At 26.7% G+C, this 16504-nt stretch overlaps 1 protein-coding gene across 1 annotated transcript in view; it reads right to left on the reverse strand.

The window, feature by feature from the left end:
• Nucleotides 1–16504, reverse strand: part of LOC127171694 (WD repeat-containing protein 70) — an 87062-nt gene that overhangs the window by 58205 nt on the left and 12353 nt on the right. Inside the window, exon 9 of the mRNA XM_051120492.1 lies at nt 9837–9913. Within this exon, the coding sequence (XP_050976449.1) occupies nt 9837–9913 (77 nt within the window). The remainder of the gene's footprint in view (nt 1–9836; nt 9914–16504) is intronic.

The raw sequence follows: 16504 nt of genomic DNA on the forward strand, positions 1-16504 counted from the left end.
CAAGTTAAATTAACAATAATTCATTACAATAAAATTATTGTATTATTATTATTGATAAAATTATCAACTGAAAAATGAACAGATAAAATAAAAAACACATTTTACTTATTTAATAAATACATAGTATTTTTTAGTTTTTTGCGGTGAAGCTACATTGTGGAAAAATGTGTCATGTTTCTCTTTTTTAAGATATATCAAATTATTTTACAGATATTACGCATATTACATACATATACATAGTTTATTTATACTTTATAAAATAAATTATAATAAACATTAAATAAATATTGTATGATTAAAATAAATAAATACATTCATTCCTTAAAGCACCACTGCAAAAAAAAAAATATTAAAGTAAAATTAGTTTATTTATTTAGTTAATATTTATTTAGTAATAATTTATTTAACATTCATAAAAGCAAACACAGTATTTAGTTTAAATGTATATATTATAAATTTAACATATAATTATATTAGATTTAATATTTTACAAGTTAAATAAACTATAAATAATTATAACAAAATTAATAAATTATGTAAAACTGAAAAATTAACAGAAAATGAAAAATACATTTTATTTATTTTGGAAAAATGTGTCACATTTTTCTTTTTTTTTACAATATATATAAAATTATTTTATAGACATTAAACATATTACATACATATTTTATTTATACTTTATAAAATAAATTACAATAAATTATGAATACTATATGATTAAAATAAATAATTAAATCCCTTAAAAAAACACTGCTAAAAATATTAAAGTAAAATTTGTTTATTTATTTAAAAAAAAATACATTTTATTTTTTGCAGTGAAGCTGCAGCATGTGGAAAAAATTATCATGTTTTTTAAGATATTTAAAAAATATTATTTTGTACACACTATACATATACATATTACATATATTTTATTTATACATTATAAAAGTTAAATAAACTATAAATAAATATTGCATAATTAAAATAAATACATTCCTTAAAGCACCACTGCTAAAAATATATAAAAATAAAATTAGTTAGTCATTAATTTTATTATATTTATAATTTATTTAACATTCATAAGAACAAACACAGTATTTAATTTAATTTTATATATTATATAAAAATTTAATATATAAATAAATTATATTACATTTTATATTTTACAAGTTAAATAAACTATAAATAATTATAATAAAATTAATAAATTATGTAAAATGTAAAAAATTACCAGATTAAAATAATACATTTTACCTATTTCATAAATAGCATAGACAGTATTTTTGCAGAGAAGCTACAGTATGTGAACATTTTTTTCATGTATTTTAAGACATATAAAAATATTATTTTATACATATTACACATATGCATATCACACATTACACACGTTATTTATACTTTATAAAAGTTAAATAAACTTTAAATGAATAGTACATAATTCAAATAAATAAATACATTTTACTTTAATATTCTTATCAGTGCAGCTACGTCATTAAAAATATATTAAAAATAAAAACAATATTTTAATATATAAAAATATTTTTTACAATATTAAATATTCTAATAAATAGTTTATTTTTTTGTTGTTTTATAGTTTAAGTTAAACTAATATTTAGCTACATTATCTAAAAAATGTTCTTTTTTTTTTAAATATAAAAATATTACATTATATTTTATAACTCTCTCTATATATAATCTTAAAGTCTTAAAGTTAGATCAATTACAGGTAAATACAATTAAATTAAATAAATATATTTAAATAGTTGTATATAGAAACAAAAAATTTAGATATAGAAAGATATAGAAAACTTTTTGTGTAATTTTTTATATATAAAATACAATATTTATTTTTATGAACGTTACATAATAACATAAATATAATAAAATGAATACCTAAATAAATAAACTAAATTTTACTTATTTTTAGGTGCGGTGCTTTAAGGAAGATTAATTTCTAAATTCAACCCGCCATCTACAATAAAATGTCAGGTCAATTACTGTTATACAAAAAAAAGAAAATATATAACGAGCGACAGTGAGAACTTATCCAGTTACAGAAGAGATGTGTTTGACACTAATACTTCTTGCGTATCAGAGATGTTTGGCCAAAGCCCCGGAGGTTAATTAACTCCGATAAGACCAGCAATTTAGCAAAGATCCCGAGCATATGGGATTTTTCCTAATCCGTCTGAAACAAATGAGTGCACTTCTAAAAATACACTCCGCCGAGCAGCTCCCAACAATTAATATCTCAAAAATGTTAAAAACATTTATAAATACAGTCCTCCCGAAGCTGGTCTCTGGGCCGTTTCCACCGAAGGGACAGAAATCGGCCACATTTCAGCATCAGCTCTTAAAACAAATATAAATTTTACGAGTGCTTATACACACATCGCCGCCACAAATTCATACGCACGTATTAAACCCCATCCATCCCGCTATTACGGCCCTGCGGTGTTTATTCTGAAGGAGAAACAAAAATATTAGAGCAATAATGTGGTGCAGAGTTTTCCAAAGTGACTGAATAGTAGCTGAAACAGGTGGCAGATCTCCAGAGCTTTCAGCGCGGAGCCAGAAACCTGCTCTCGCCGCAGCACGGCACGACGGGAATCCGCGGCATTCCAGTTTAACGCGTTACGCTAAAAGAACAATGCGGCGAGGGTCACGCAGAGGTCATCGCAATTCATCATCCCAACGTAAGCTGAGAACACCGACTCTGGAGAAACTCAGAAAACTGAAGAAAACGCCTCTCTGTGGACAAAAAACACGCTATATTTTGCATTTAAAAAATGAAGCCTATTTTAGAGACATTCAAAAATTAAGATTTAACAAAAACAAATATTTAAATTGCATTTTTATACACTACTGCCCGAAAGAAAGGAATACTTTTATCCATCAAGGATGCATAAAATCGATCAAAAGTGACAGTAAAGACATTTATAATGTCACAAAAGATTTCTATTTCAATTAAATGCTGTTTTTTGAACTTACATATTATTCAAATATTATTTTACACATCTTATACATATACACATTACATACACAATTTATATTTTATAAAGATAAATAAATAATAAATAATAAGCATAACTGCTAAAAAATATTAAAGTAAAATGTATTAATGTACTAATTTTATTATATTTATTTATCATTTATATCATTCATGGAAGTAAATAGTATTTTATTTAACTGCATATATTACATATTATTTAATATATAAATATATTATATAATATATAATATTTTACAAGTTAAATTATAAATAATTATAATGAAATTAATAAATTATATAAAATTTAAAAAAAAAGTACAAGATAAAATAAAAACATTTTTCTTATTTAATAAATGCATGTTTTTTTGTGGTGAAAATAATCTTATTACTTCACACTATATTTTGCATAAAAAAAATTAAGCCTGTTTTAGGAACGTCCAAAATTAAGATTTAACAAGAACAAATATTTAAATTGTAATTTATATGTCATTTTTATACACTGCTTTTATTCATCAAGGATGCATTAAATTGTGTAGGAGGAGAAAATAGGCTTCATTTCATTTTATCCAGAATATAATAATATAACTTGATCTTACAAATCAGGCAACAGAATTTTTTATTTTTAGATTTTATAAAAGTTAAATAAATTATAAATAAATACAATTCACAAATAAATAAATAAATAAATAAAAATAAATATATATATATATATATATATATATATATATATATATATATATATATATATATATATATATATATATATTAAAAAAATTAAAATTTGTTTTCTTGTCTTTTTTTTTTTTTAATATATTAGAAATTCAATTTTATAATATTCTACATAATGGTAAAATAGCTAATGATCTTCGTTAAATTTATTATAAAAATAATAAAATTTAAAAAATAATGTATACTAAAATGTAATTCTCAAGTATTATTATTATTATTAATAATAATAATAATAATAATAATAATAATAATAAAATAATAATACTACAGCCGAAATAAAAGTTTGACTTAACATGAAGAATTATGATAGAAATATGACAACTGTATACTAAAATGTAATTTAAGTATTATTATTATTATTCATAATAATAATAATAATAATAATAATAAAGCAAAAATAAAGGTCTAATTTAACAAAGAATTTGACAGAAATATTACATTTGTATTATTAAAATGCAATTCTGAATTATTATTATTATTATTATTTTAAATACAGTCTAAAAGTCTGATTTAACTTGAAATTACAACCAAAATATACTATTACTGTATACTAAATTGTAATTCTAAAGTATTATTATTATTATTATGAATAATAATAATAATAATAATAAATACAGGCAAAATCAAAGTCAGATTTAACATGAAGAAATTATGACAGAAGTATATTACTATTGTATACTAAAACGTAATTCTCAAGTATTATTATTATTAGTATTATTATTATTATTATTATTAATACCATCAAAATAAAAGTCTTACATAATAACCACTACATAATATATTAAATATTTCATTCATATTATCTATTATGAATAAATATAATAAAATCCAAATAAACACATTTTACTTACATTTTAGCAGTGCATCTACGTGTGTGAAAAATAGTTTTCATGTCTTGTCTTTGTTTTTAGTCGTGTAGGAAATTAACGTAATATAATTCATGTATCTTACTAAGTTGTGTGAGGTCATGGGAAAACAGTCTCTGTTAATGAAAACTATAGTTCTGCTTTATGTTTCGATGATTCATGCATCTATTAAAGTCCCTGCGGTGCTGATAGATGCTCCTAAAGAGAGTTTCACTCCCAAATGACCAAATCAAAGCACTAAGGGACCAGAGACACTTAAACAAGACACTGAAGAGGGTCCGACAGCAGGAGGGTCAGATGAATGACGCGGCTGTGAGGTTCATCTCTATCTGTGCTATTATCAGCCCTGAAAGCCGCACCGCTGTGAGCGATCAATGACCGTACGCACGTGTGCTGAAAACAGCTCTATTTATGACGGATTCCCCGTCTGTGAACGGGACAGGAAAGATGCATTTATCTCAGACGGGACCCTGATGAAGAAACAGTTCACCACAGAAGTAACGTGTGTGTAATTACGCCGTACACCAGAGAGACGGATCGTCTGCAGGAAACTCACTTATCCACAGCAGGAAGCACAGGTCTGCAGAGCCGCATTATGATGTTCAAAAACATCTGGACGAAACGCAAGGCAGCGCTTTCGTCTTGAGACGTATTTATAAGAGAAACTTATTTTAGGTTGTCACAGCATGACGCGGGAGACTGAGAAACAGCTGAATGGACTGGAGAGACGGTCATTAGTGCATGTTTACATGAAATCATTTATTTAAAAAAAAAAAATTACATTATTTAATATTTTATCGTATTAGATTATTTATATTAAAATATTTATTAAATAATTATTTTTAAAAATAAAATATTTTAAAAATAATTATTGCATTAATTATTCAAAATTTGATCAAGGTTAGGTTGTCACTATACACTATACACTACCGTTCATACTTTTGTTATGCAAGGATGCATTAAATTAATTAAAAGTGACAGTAAAGCCATTTATAACATACAAAAGATTTGTATTTCAAATAAATACTGACAGAAGAACAGAGTATAATATATATTTATTAATATAATATATACATTTATTTAATTAATATAATATATATTTATTATTTATTGAAAGTGGGAAAAATTTTTGGACAAATTTGATCATTTATTTATTAAAAGCTAAATTAATAATATATTTATTATAATTAATTTTGTAATTTTATATAGATACACAATTGTACACTGAAATATAATTCACAATTATTATTATTATAAATAATAACATCAATAATAAAAAAGTCTGATTTACCTTGAAATTATGACAGAAATATTACTACTGTGTACTAAATGTAATTCTCAAGTATTACTATTATTGTTATTATTATTGTTATTATTATTATTACCACCATCAAATAAAAATCAGATTTAACTTGAAATTATAACAGAAATATATTACTACTGTATACAGAAATGTATTAACAATTATTGTTACAAATAATAAGAATAAGAATAATAACACCGTCATAAAAGCGATTTGAAGAAAATATATTACTGCTGTATACGGAAATGATGTAATTAAATATTATTATTATTATTAACACCATCAAATAAAAAAAGTCTGATTTAACTTGAAGAAATTATGAGAGATATATTGAATAATATTGAATAATAATAATAATAATAATAATAATAATAATATTACCATTAAAATAAAAATCTGATTTAACTTAAGAAATTACGACAGAAATATATTACTACTGTATACGAAAATCTAATTAGCAATTATGACAAATAATAATAACACTATCAATAATAACAATAATAATACCATCAAAATAATAGTGATTTAACTTGAAGAAATTACACCAGTAATAAATTACTACTGTATACAGAAATAATGTAATTAAATATTATTAATACCATCAAATAATTTTTTTTTATTTTAAATAATTTGACTATTATTATTAGTAGTAGCAGTAGTATTACCATCAAAATAAGTCTGATTTAACTTGAAGAAATTATGACAAATGTATTATTATTGAACATATTAATGAATACTAAAATGTAATCATAATACTAAATGATAATAATAATAATAATAATAATAATAATAATAGTTTAAAGGAATATTATACAACCAAGGTATTTTTTCATCATTTTATACATTTATACAGTTTTGTTGTGCAGCATCTTATTTGGCAAAATAAAACTGCAATGATCTTTGTGAATGAACTCTTCCATCATTTCATTACATTAAAAAAAAACGTATTAATTTAAATAAAACAGAATACAAAAAAAAAAAAATTAAAATGGAAAACAGAATTTAGGGTGAAATTAAACCGATTTGACGAGGCACTAACTTAACAGGGAACTTAATGGAGTTTATCTGTAAACAAAGAAATTATCTTTACATTCTCAAGATCTAACAAACATGTGGAAAGCACTTCTTCCCCATTAATGGTAAACAAACATTGTGATAGATATCGATAATGTACAATACACAAAAAAAATATGCAATATCGCCCAGCCCCACTTGTAAGTGTAACAAAGCATCTAGTTTCAGTCTCTATAAAGGGTCAAACTCAAGGTTCATCCGTCCCATGAGAGGAACCGATGGTGTCGGCCTGTCAGTTTAATCTACAGCGAGCAGGACATCAATACAGCGCTGAACCGCAATAATCGCACCAAAGCGCCGCGCCGAGCCCATCTAGACCCCCGCGTGACCCCCGTTGACCTCCGTCTGACGCGCGGACCGTCCCGCAGCCACACCGGCCCATCACAGGACACACGTGGCCCCCGTTCCAGGGCTCCGCGGGGCCCGCGGCGCTGATATAATGTCCCACCGGGGACGGCTCACATCTGCAGCTGTTCCTCAAGCTAAATGGCTCCCCGTTTCCTCCTCTGAAAGCGCCTGCGACGTGCGCTGCGACGTGCCAAGGGAAGACTTCCAGAATCTATATTACAACTGAATAAAACAGAGCCACATCTGTACGCCACGGCTCAAACGTTCAGCGCATACAGTAAAACCAGCGTGGTTTTATAGGGGAACACAACGAGGGCATGATTTGACGCAGTGCAAAGGTTTACACGCATATAAAATTTCACAGGCCTGTAGTTTTGAGGCTGTGAACATTGAAACATCTGAACTGGAGCGCTGCAAAAAGCAAAACACGAATGCATTTGGCCGAACGCACCGGTATTTATTGCAGCGCCTTGACAAAATATATTAAACTGAGCTTGAGATATTGCAAGTGAGAAAAAAATATACAGCACGACTGATTCTTACAAACAAATTATTCTCATGAACAAAGAAATAAAGTGGTAAATGGCTCTATGAATCAGAATCAGACTCACTGACTGGGCAAATTACTGCCATAAATGCTCATTTAAGTTCAAGACAAACCCTAAAACGTGTTTAAAACAACAGATTTTTATGCACAGATTCTTGAATTGGTCTGATAAATGACTCAGTGAATCTGAATCAGACTTATTTACTGACTGGATGAGTGACACAATTGCTATTTTTATTTGAGAAAATAAGTATTCCAATTTTTTTCTTTTAATAAATTGTACATTTTTCTGAATTATTGTTATGGACTGTTTCTTTAATTGGTTGAAAAATAATAATAGTAAAAATAAAAAAAAACAAACAGTCTGGCAAACGACTCCCTGAACCTGATTCAGACTCATTTATTGACTAAACAAATGCCATAATTGATATTTTAACGTGACCAAAATAAATAAATAAATAAATTATTCTTATGAATTGATTTTTGAACTGGATATATATATAAAAAAAAATGAATAATAATAATAATAAGAAGAAGAAGAAGAAGAAGAATTAATAAACAAATAAATAAATTAAATTTGAAATTATACATGGATTTTGAATAAAAATGAATAATTATTTAAAAAAGATCTAAATTTAAAAATTGATTTCTGAGTTGGTTAAAATAATAATAATAATAATAATAATTTGAATAATAATAATAATTTTTTTGAAATTATATATTTTTATAAAATTATTCTTATGAATTGATTTTGAATAGGACAATTTTTTACAAATGATTCTTATGAATTGATTTCTGAATTGGTTAAAATAATAATAATAATAATAATAATAATAATAACAATAATAATAATAATAATAATAATAATAATAATACTTTTTGAAATTATATATTTATATAAGTTGTTCTTATAAATTGATTTTGAATTGGTTAAATAAAATATTTTTATAAATTATTCTTACGAACTGATTTTTTAATTTGTTAAAATAATAATAATAATAATAATTTTTAAAATGATATTTTTTTATAAATTATTCTCATTAATTGATTTAGAATTGCTTTAACAAATACATACATTTTTTAATTATATATTTTATTCTTATGAATTGATTTCTGAATTGTTTAAAATACTACTGCTACTACAATCAATCAATCAATCAAATCAAATCAAAACAATCAATCAATCAATCAATCAATCAATAAGCAGGCAGTTTAACAATGGATGATTGCCAAAAAAATGTTACTTTAATTAAAGAAGAACATTAAAATGTGATCGAAACGACTCTTCTGATGATGAACAAATGGCTCTTATAGAGAGAACTGGATATAAAAACTGAAATGTCATCAAAATGACTGATTCTTAATGAACAGAATCTTAAATTTGTCCGACAAATGACTCCCTGAAACCTAATCAGACTAACAGATGACTCGCTGAATCTGAATCAAGACTCACTTACTGACTCAACATCAAAATATGAACAAAACGACTGATTCTTATGAGGCGATTCTTGAGCTGCCAAAATGAGCAGTCTGGAAAAGTGAATCACTGAATCTGACTCACTTTCTGACGACTGCCATGCAAGTTATTTTAATCAAATAAAAAGAAATGTAATCAAACAACATATCAGCTTTAAGTTCTGACTTCTGAGAACGGATCTTGTTTGAGTGCTTTCTACAGAGTATAAATGTTAAATGTGATTAAGACAATCATGCATTTGGCTTCACGTTGTTTGGAAAGTTTCAGTGACTAACATCAAACTCTGGATTGCTCACAAGAAGCTCAGTGAAATACCCACAATCCCCTGGGATTACGGGTTAAAAACTCCAGAACAAAGGGTTTCCAGAAAGGCCATGAACTTACTCAAGTATAAAAACAAAAATGCCACTGAAAAATGAGCGTGATCGAGTTTCCTTCAGATGTTTAAATGCTTTTCCAATCATAACACGTGCAAATCGAACCTAATAAGCTGAAAGCATTCGTGTTCAATGACTCACCCATCATTGGAGCAGGTCAGGAACTCCTCTTTGATTTTGGGATGCCAGCAGCCGCCGTTCAGCATCGCCGTGTGACCCTACAAGAGGACAGATGATCATCAGTGTGCAAAGTGCAAATTAAGCATAATTAAAATCTGAATCACATTAAAAAATAAAATAATAATAATAAAAGAAAAGAATAAAATTTCAATAAATATTTTGCAACATATTTAAAAAATAAATGAATGAGAATAGAATCCCATTTGAATCATATTAATAATTAAATAAAAATAAAATGTAAACGGAATTCTAATATAAATATTAATAATTAAACATAAAATCTAAATAAAATAAATACAATTTCAATAAATAATTTGACTCAAATTAATAAATAAATAAAAATAAAATATTAATAAAATATTCATAAACAAATATTCATAAAATAAACAAATATAAAAATTGAATAGAATTCCAAAAATAATTCAATTAATAATAGTAAATAAAAATAAAATTGGAATAAATTTTTAATAAATAATTTGAATCATAACGATAAATAAATAAAATGTATTACAAATATAAACATCTATAAAAAATAAAAAAGGAACATTTTAATAAAATGAATAAATATAAAAACTAAACAAAACAAAACTGAATAGAATTTATTTTAATAAATAAAAATAAAATTTAAATAAATAATTTGAAACATATTTAAAAAAAAAAAAAAAAGTAAATATAAAATCTGAATGGAATTCCAATACTAATATTCATTCAATTAATATTAATAAATAACAATAAAATCCGAATAAACTTTAATAAACAATTTGGATCAATAAATAAAAAAAATCTATAAAAATATAAACATCCATAAAAATAATAAAGGAACATTTTAATAAAATAAATGAATATAAAAACTGAACAGAAAACAAAACTGATCAGAATTCCAATATTAATTAATATTAATAAAAAATAAAATCTAAATAAAACCAATAAATAACTTGCCTTAAAAAATAAAAAAGGAACATATTAATAAAAATAAATAAATATAAAAATAGAATTCCAATTATTAATTTAATGAATATTAACGAAGAAACATAAAATCTAAACACAACTTCACTAAATAATTTGAATCATAATAAATAAATAAAAATAAAATCGGAATAAAATTCCAATAAATAATTTGAGTCATATTAACAAAAAAAAAAAATTAATCTGAAAAAAGGTTTAATTATTTTAATCATATTAATATATAAATGTAAATAAAATAAACAATTTTAATCAATCAATCAATCAATAAGTCAAATAAATAAATAAATTTACATCATATTAATATATAAAAGATAGAATCTGAAATTTTAGGAAAGAATTTACACCATATTAATACTTAAGTTAAAATGAATACAATTAAAATAAACAATTTAAATCTTATTAATAAATAAAAAATAATAAAAATCACAATAAATTTTATATATATATATATATATATATATATATATATATATATATATATATAAAATAAATAATCTGAATCCTTTTCATTAATTAATTAAATAATTAATTAATAATACAACTTAAAATTAATTTATTTACAAAAAATAAATAGAATTTCAACATGAAAACAAAGCTTACTTTATTATTTCTTAATCTTTTTTTTTTGTCTTATTATGGATGAATTTAATTCTTTCCCCAACTTCTGAATCAAAGGTTGTGTGAGTGGAGCAAAATCGAATTAACGAAATGTTTACATCATTGTAAAATAATGAGGGCCATTTGTTCACCAACTATGGCCAACACAAAGAATGGTGCTTGACTTAATAAAAGCACTGCTAATAAATATCCTGAACGTGACATTCTGTCCTGCATTGCTTCCCAATGAAGTTTCACATTCACACTTGCAGAAGAAAACATGTTTCCAATGTTGAGTCTGAAGTGTTCATTTAGACACAGGAAATGAACGTCCAATCAAAGCAAATGCAGCAAAATGCTTTTATAAAGTTATTCTGAGAGAATAAATAAAGCTGTCAGTGATCGTCTGTAATGATGAGCACATGCTGCGTTGTTTAAAGCGCATTATTAAAACGAACCATTCATCCACTGCATCATAACAAATATGTTCTGAATATTTTATTGCAGCATTTGTTCATTTGACCTTCACAACGCCCAAAGACACACACACTGGCCTCATGAGATACAAAACACAAACTCAGAGCAGATATTTGGCTCTATTGCCGCATTGTTTGACACCAGAAATGCATTATATGGATGGATGGATAACGCATCACAACTGCTTCCTGTCACTCAGTGACTCTAAACAGAAAACAAAAGATGCTCTGTTTGGACCTACTGACCACAGACACAAAACCCCAGCGACTAAACTCACACAAAAACTATTTCTTCAAAATGATGAAATATTCTTCTTATTAGTTGAAACTGAATAAAATATAAAGATTTAACACAAAAAAAATTAAGTACTAAAATTACTACTTACATTTTTATTTATTTATTTATTTATTTTCTGTTTAATTTTAGCAATATTTGTGCTTTCGTTGTTTTTATTAGTTGTGTTTATTGGAATAATTAGGATATTTTTAAATGAAAATTAAATTTGAAAATAACATTTTTAAAAAATAAGTCTCTGCTGCTGTATTTATTTGATTAAAAATTCAGTAAAAACAGTAATATTGTGAAATATTATTACAATTTAAAATAATTGGTTTCTATGTAAATACATTTTAAAATATAATTTATTTCTGTAATGCAAAGCTGAATTATTGATTATCATTGGTGCTCTATTAGTAATAATGGTTCTTATTATTTACAATGTTAAAAACAGTTTTCATATCTATGTGTAAACGTTGATATATATTTTTTTTTTAGGATTTTTTTGATGATTAATTTAATTATCATTAATAAATACAAATAACATCTGAATGAATTTTTCACAGTAATAAATAAAATCGCATTAATAAAACAAATTCTAAAAAAAAGTATAAAAATCTATAAAAAATTAAATTAAAAATTAAAACATATTGATAAAATAAACATAAAAATGAACAGAACTTCAATGACTAATTTAATTAATACTAATAAATAAAAATACAATTAAACAATTTAAATCACAATAAAAATAAAAATCTATTAAAAAAAAATGAAAAAATCTATAAAAATTAAATACAAAAAATCTAAACATATTAATAAAAAATATGAGAAATGAATGAACTCCAATGACTAATTTAATTAATATTTAAAAATAAAAATACAATTTTAATAAACAATTTGAATCACATTAATAAATAAGTAAAAATAAAATCTATTAAAATGTAAAAATCTATAAAAATTAAATATAAAATTGCAACGTTAATAAAATATAAAAACTGAACAGAACTTAAATTACCAATTTAATTAATGTTAATAAATAAAAATAAAATCTATAAAAAAAATATACAAAATTAAATAAAAAATTGTAACATTAAAAAAATATATATATAAACTGAATAGAACTCCAATGACTAATTTAAATCATATTAATAAATAAAAATAAAATTCCAATAAATAATTTGAATCATGGTAACATATAAATAAAAATAAAATTCAATAAAATTTAATAAATAAAATAATCTGAAACATAAGCAAATAAAAATAATATCTGAATAAAATTCCAAAGAATAATCGAAAGTCAAATATGAATTTGATTTTGACTGGAGTAATGATGGTAAATCACTGCTAAAATCAGCTTTGATCACAGGAATAAATTACATTTTACCATATATTCACACAGAAAACAGCTATTTTAAATTAGAATAATATTTCACAATTTCTAATGTATTTCTAATGTATTTGGTGAGCAGAAAATTGCAATTATTGCCTCCCAGAAAACTAATAAAAACATCAAAAGCACATGAAAAATCACTTAAATAAAATAAAAATGAAAATATAAAAAAGTACTATTAATAAATAGCACAACAGTATACAAGTGTATGTGTAGCGTACACCGAGAGCGTTCACATGTGGAACTAATAACTATGACCATAAAACTGACTGAATTCAAGTATTTCTGTTATGGACGTCCAGTTGGCATCCTTCAACAGCAAAGCATGACACTGACAATGATTGAAGACAACAATATTTATGTTTGCCGCTGAAATGCACTCGCTAGGGTACAGAAAGAACCCAAAAGAGGAGAGAAAACCACAAGCAGAAGCGGCCTGTCCTGCAGCGACTGTGGCGTGTCGACACACTACATTAGCAACGCGACCGTCATCCCGACGCGCTTTACACACTGAATACACAGGGACGGCGTGTATGTGGACGGGCCAAAGGACCAGGTGCAATATTTAGTGGCCGTTTGCCTCTGATGGAGTTCATGTACACCTCATTACGCCACAGTCAACAAACAGCATCCAGATGCAGCAAACAAACAGACCATGAGAACTGAGAAACACTCTGAGCTTGTGAACTAGCAGAGCAGATACTGAGCACAAATCAGCTGAAATTGTTTTTCACTTTCTGACCTTTGCATTTAAAGAGATGGTTTTATAGAAGGCAGAGTCAAATAAAACATAAAAACAAACACAACATTAATTCCTGTGGCTCCTGCCGATATACTGAGGTCTTATGAAGCAAAACAATCGGTCTGTGCAAGATCGAACAAATCATTTATTTGAACCGATTCTTTTGAACTGATTCTTTTTGGTGAACTAGTTGAACCAGTTCATCAAATCGGACCGAAGCGTCTGAATCAGTTCATCAGTCACTCCAACTGGAATAAGGTCAAATATATTAAAAAATATTAAAATAATTTATATAAAGTATTACATTTGAAATAATTCACATAAATTATTAAAAAAAGTTAAAACAGCATTTATTACTAATTAGCATATTAATTAATAAATACTTAAAAGCATAAAAAATGTTTTTGTATTTTATACTATAATGTATTAATGTCATAAAAATAAATTTATATATATATATATATATATATATATATATATATATATATATATACAGTGGGTACGGAAAGTATTCAGACCCCTTTAAATTTTCACTCTTTGTTATATTGCAGCCATTTGCTAAAATCATTTAAGTTCATTTTTTTTCCTCATTAATGTACACACAGCACCCCATATTGACAGAAAAACACAGAATTGTTGACATTTTTGCAGATTTATTAAAAAATAAAAACTGAAATATCACATGGTCCTAAGTGTTCAGACTCTTTGCTCAGTATTTAGTAGAAGCACCCTTTTGATCTAATACAGCCATGAGTCTTTTTGGGAAAGATGCAACAAGTTTTTCACACCTGGATTTGGGGATCCTCTGCCATTCCTCCTTGCAGATCCTCTCCAGTTCTGTCAGGTTGGATGGTAAATGTTGGTGAACAGCCATTTTCAGGTCTCTCCAGAGATGCTCAATTGGGTTTAAGTCAGGGCTCTGGCTGGGCCATTCAAGAACAGTCACGGAGTTGTTGTGAAGCCTCTCCTTCGTTATTTTAGCTGTGTGTTTAGGGTCATTGTCTTGTTGGAAGGTAAACCGTCGGCCCAGTCTGAGGTCCTGAGCACTCTGGAGAAGGTTTTCATCCAGGATATCCCTGTACTTGGCCGCATTCATCTTTCCCTCGATTGCAACCAGTCGTCCTGTCCCTGCAGCTGAAAAACACCCCCACAGCATGATGCTGCCACCACCATGCTTCACTGTTGGGACTGTATTGGACAGGTGATGAGCAGTGCCTGGTTTTCTCCACACATACCGCTTAGAATTAAGGCCAAAAAGTTCTATCTTGGTCTCATCAGACCAGAGAATCTTATTTCTCACCATCTTGGAGTCCTTCAGGTGTTTTTTTTAGCAAAACTTTCATGTGTCTTGCACTGAGGCTTCCGTCGGGCCACTCTGCCATAAAGCCCCGACTGGTGGAGGGCTGCAGTGATGGTTGACTTTCTACAACTTTCTCCCATCTCCCGACTGCATCTCTGGAGCTCAGCCACAGTGATCTTTGGGTTCTTCTTTACCTCTCTCACCAAGGCTCTTCTCCCCCGATAGCTCAGTTTGGCCGGACGGCCAGCTCTAGGAAGGGTTCTGGTCGTCCCGAACGTCTTCCATTTAAGGATTATGGAGGTCACTGTGCTCTTAGGAACCTTAAGTGCAGCAGAAACTTTTCTGTAACCTTGGCCAGATCTGTGCCTTGCCACAATTCTGTCTCTGAGCTCTTCAGGCAGTTCCTTTGACCTCATGATTCTCATTTGCTCTGACATGCACTGTGAGCTGTAAGGTCTTATATAGACAGGTGTGTGGCTTTCCTAATCAAGTCCAGTCAGTATAATCAAACACAGCTGGACTCAAATGAAGGTGTAGAACCATCTCAAGGATGATCAGAAGAAATGGACAGCACCTGAGTTAAATATATGAGTGTCACAGCAAAGGGTCTGAACACTTAGGACCATGTGATATGTCAGTTTTTCTTTTTTAATAAATCTGCAAAAATGTCAACAATTCTGTGTTTTTCTGTCAATATGGGGTGCTGTGTGTACATTAATGAGGAAAAAAAAAAATGAACTTAAATGATTTTAGCAAATGGCTGCAATATAACAAAGAGTGAAAAATTGAAGGGGGTCTGAATACTTTCCGTACCCACTGTATATAAAATATACGATTACAAAAGAAGAATAAATAACAATATTTTGCTTTACAGAAGATAT

This window comes from Labeo rohita, chromosome 10 (assembly GCF_022985175.1).
Source record: "Labeo rohita strain BAU-BD-2019 chromosome 10, IGBB_LRoh.1.0, whole genome shotgun sequence".
In the NCBI taxonomy this organism is placed as follows: domain Eukaryota; kingdom Metazoa; phylum Chordata; class Actinopteri; order Cypriniformes; family Cyprinidae; genus Labeo; species Labeo rohita.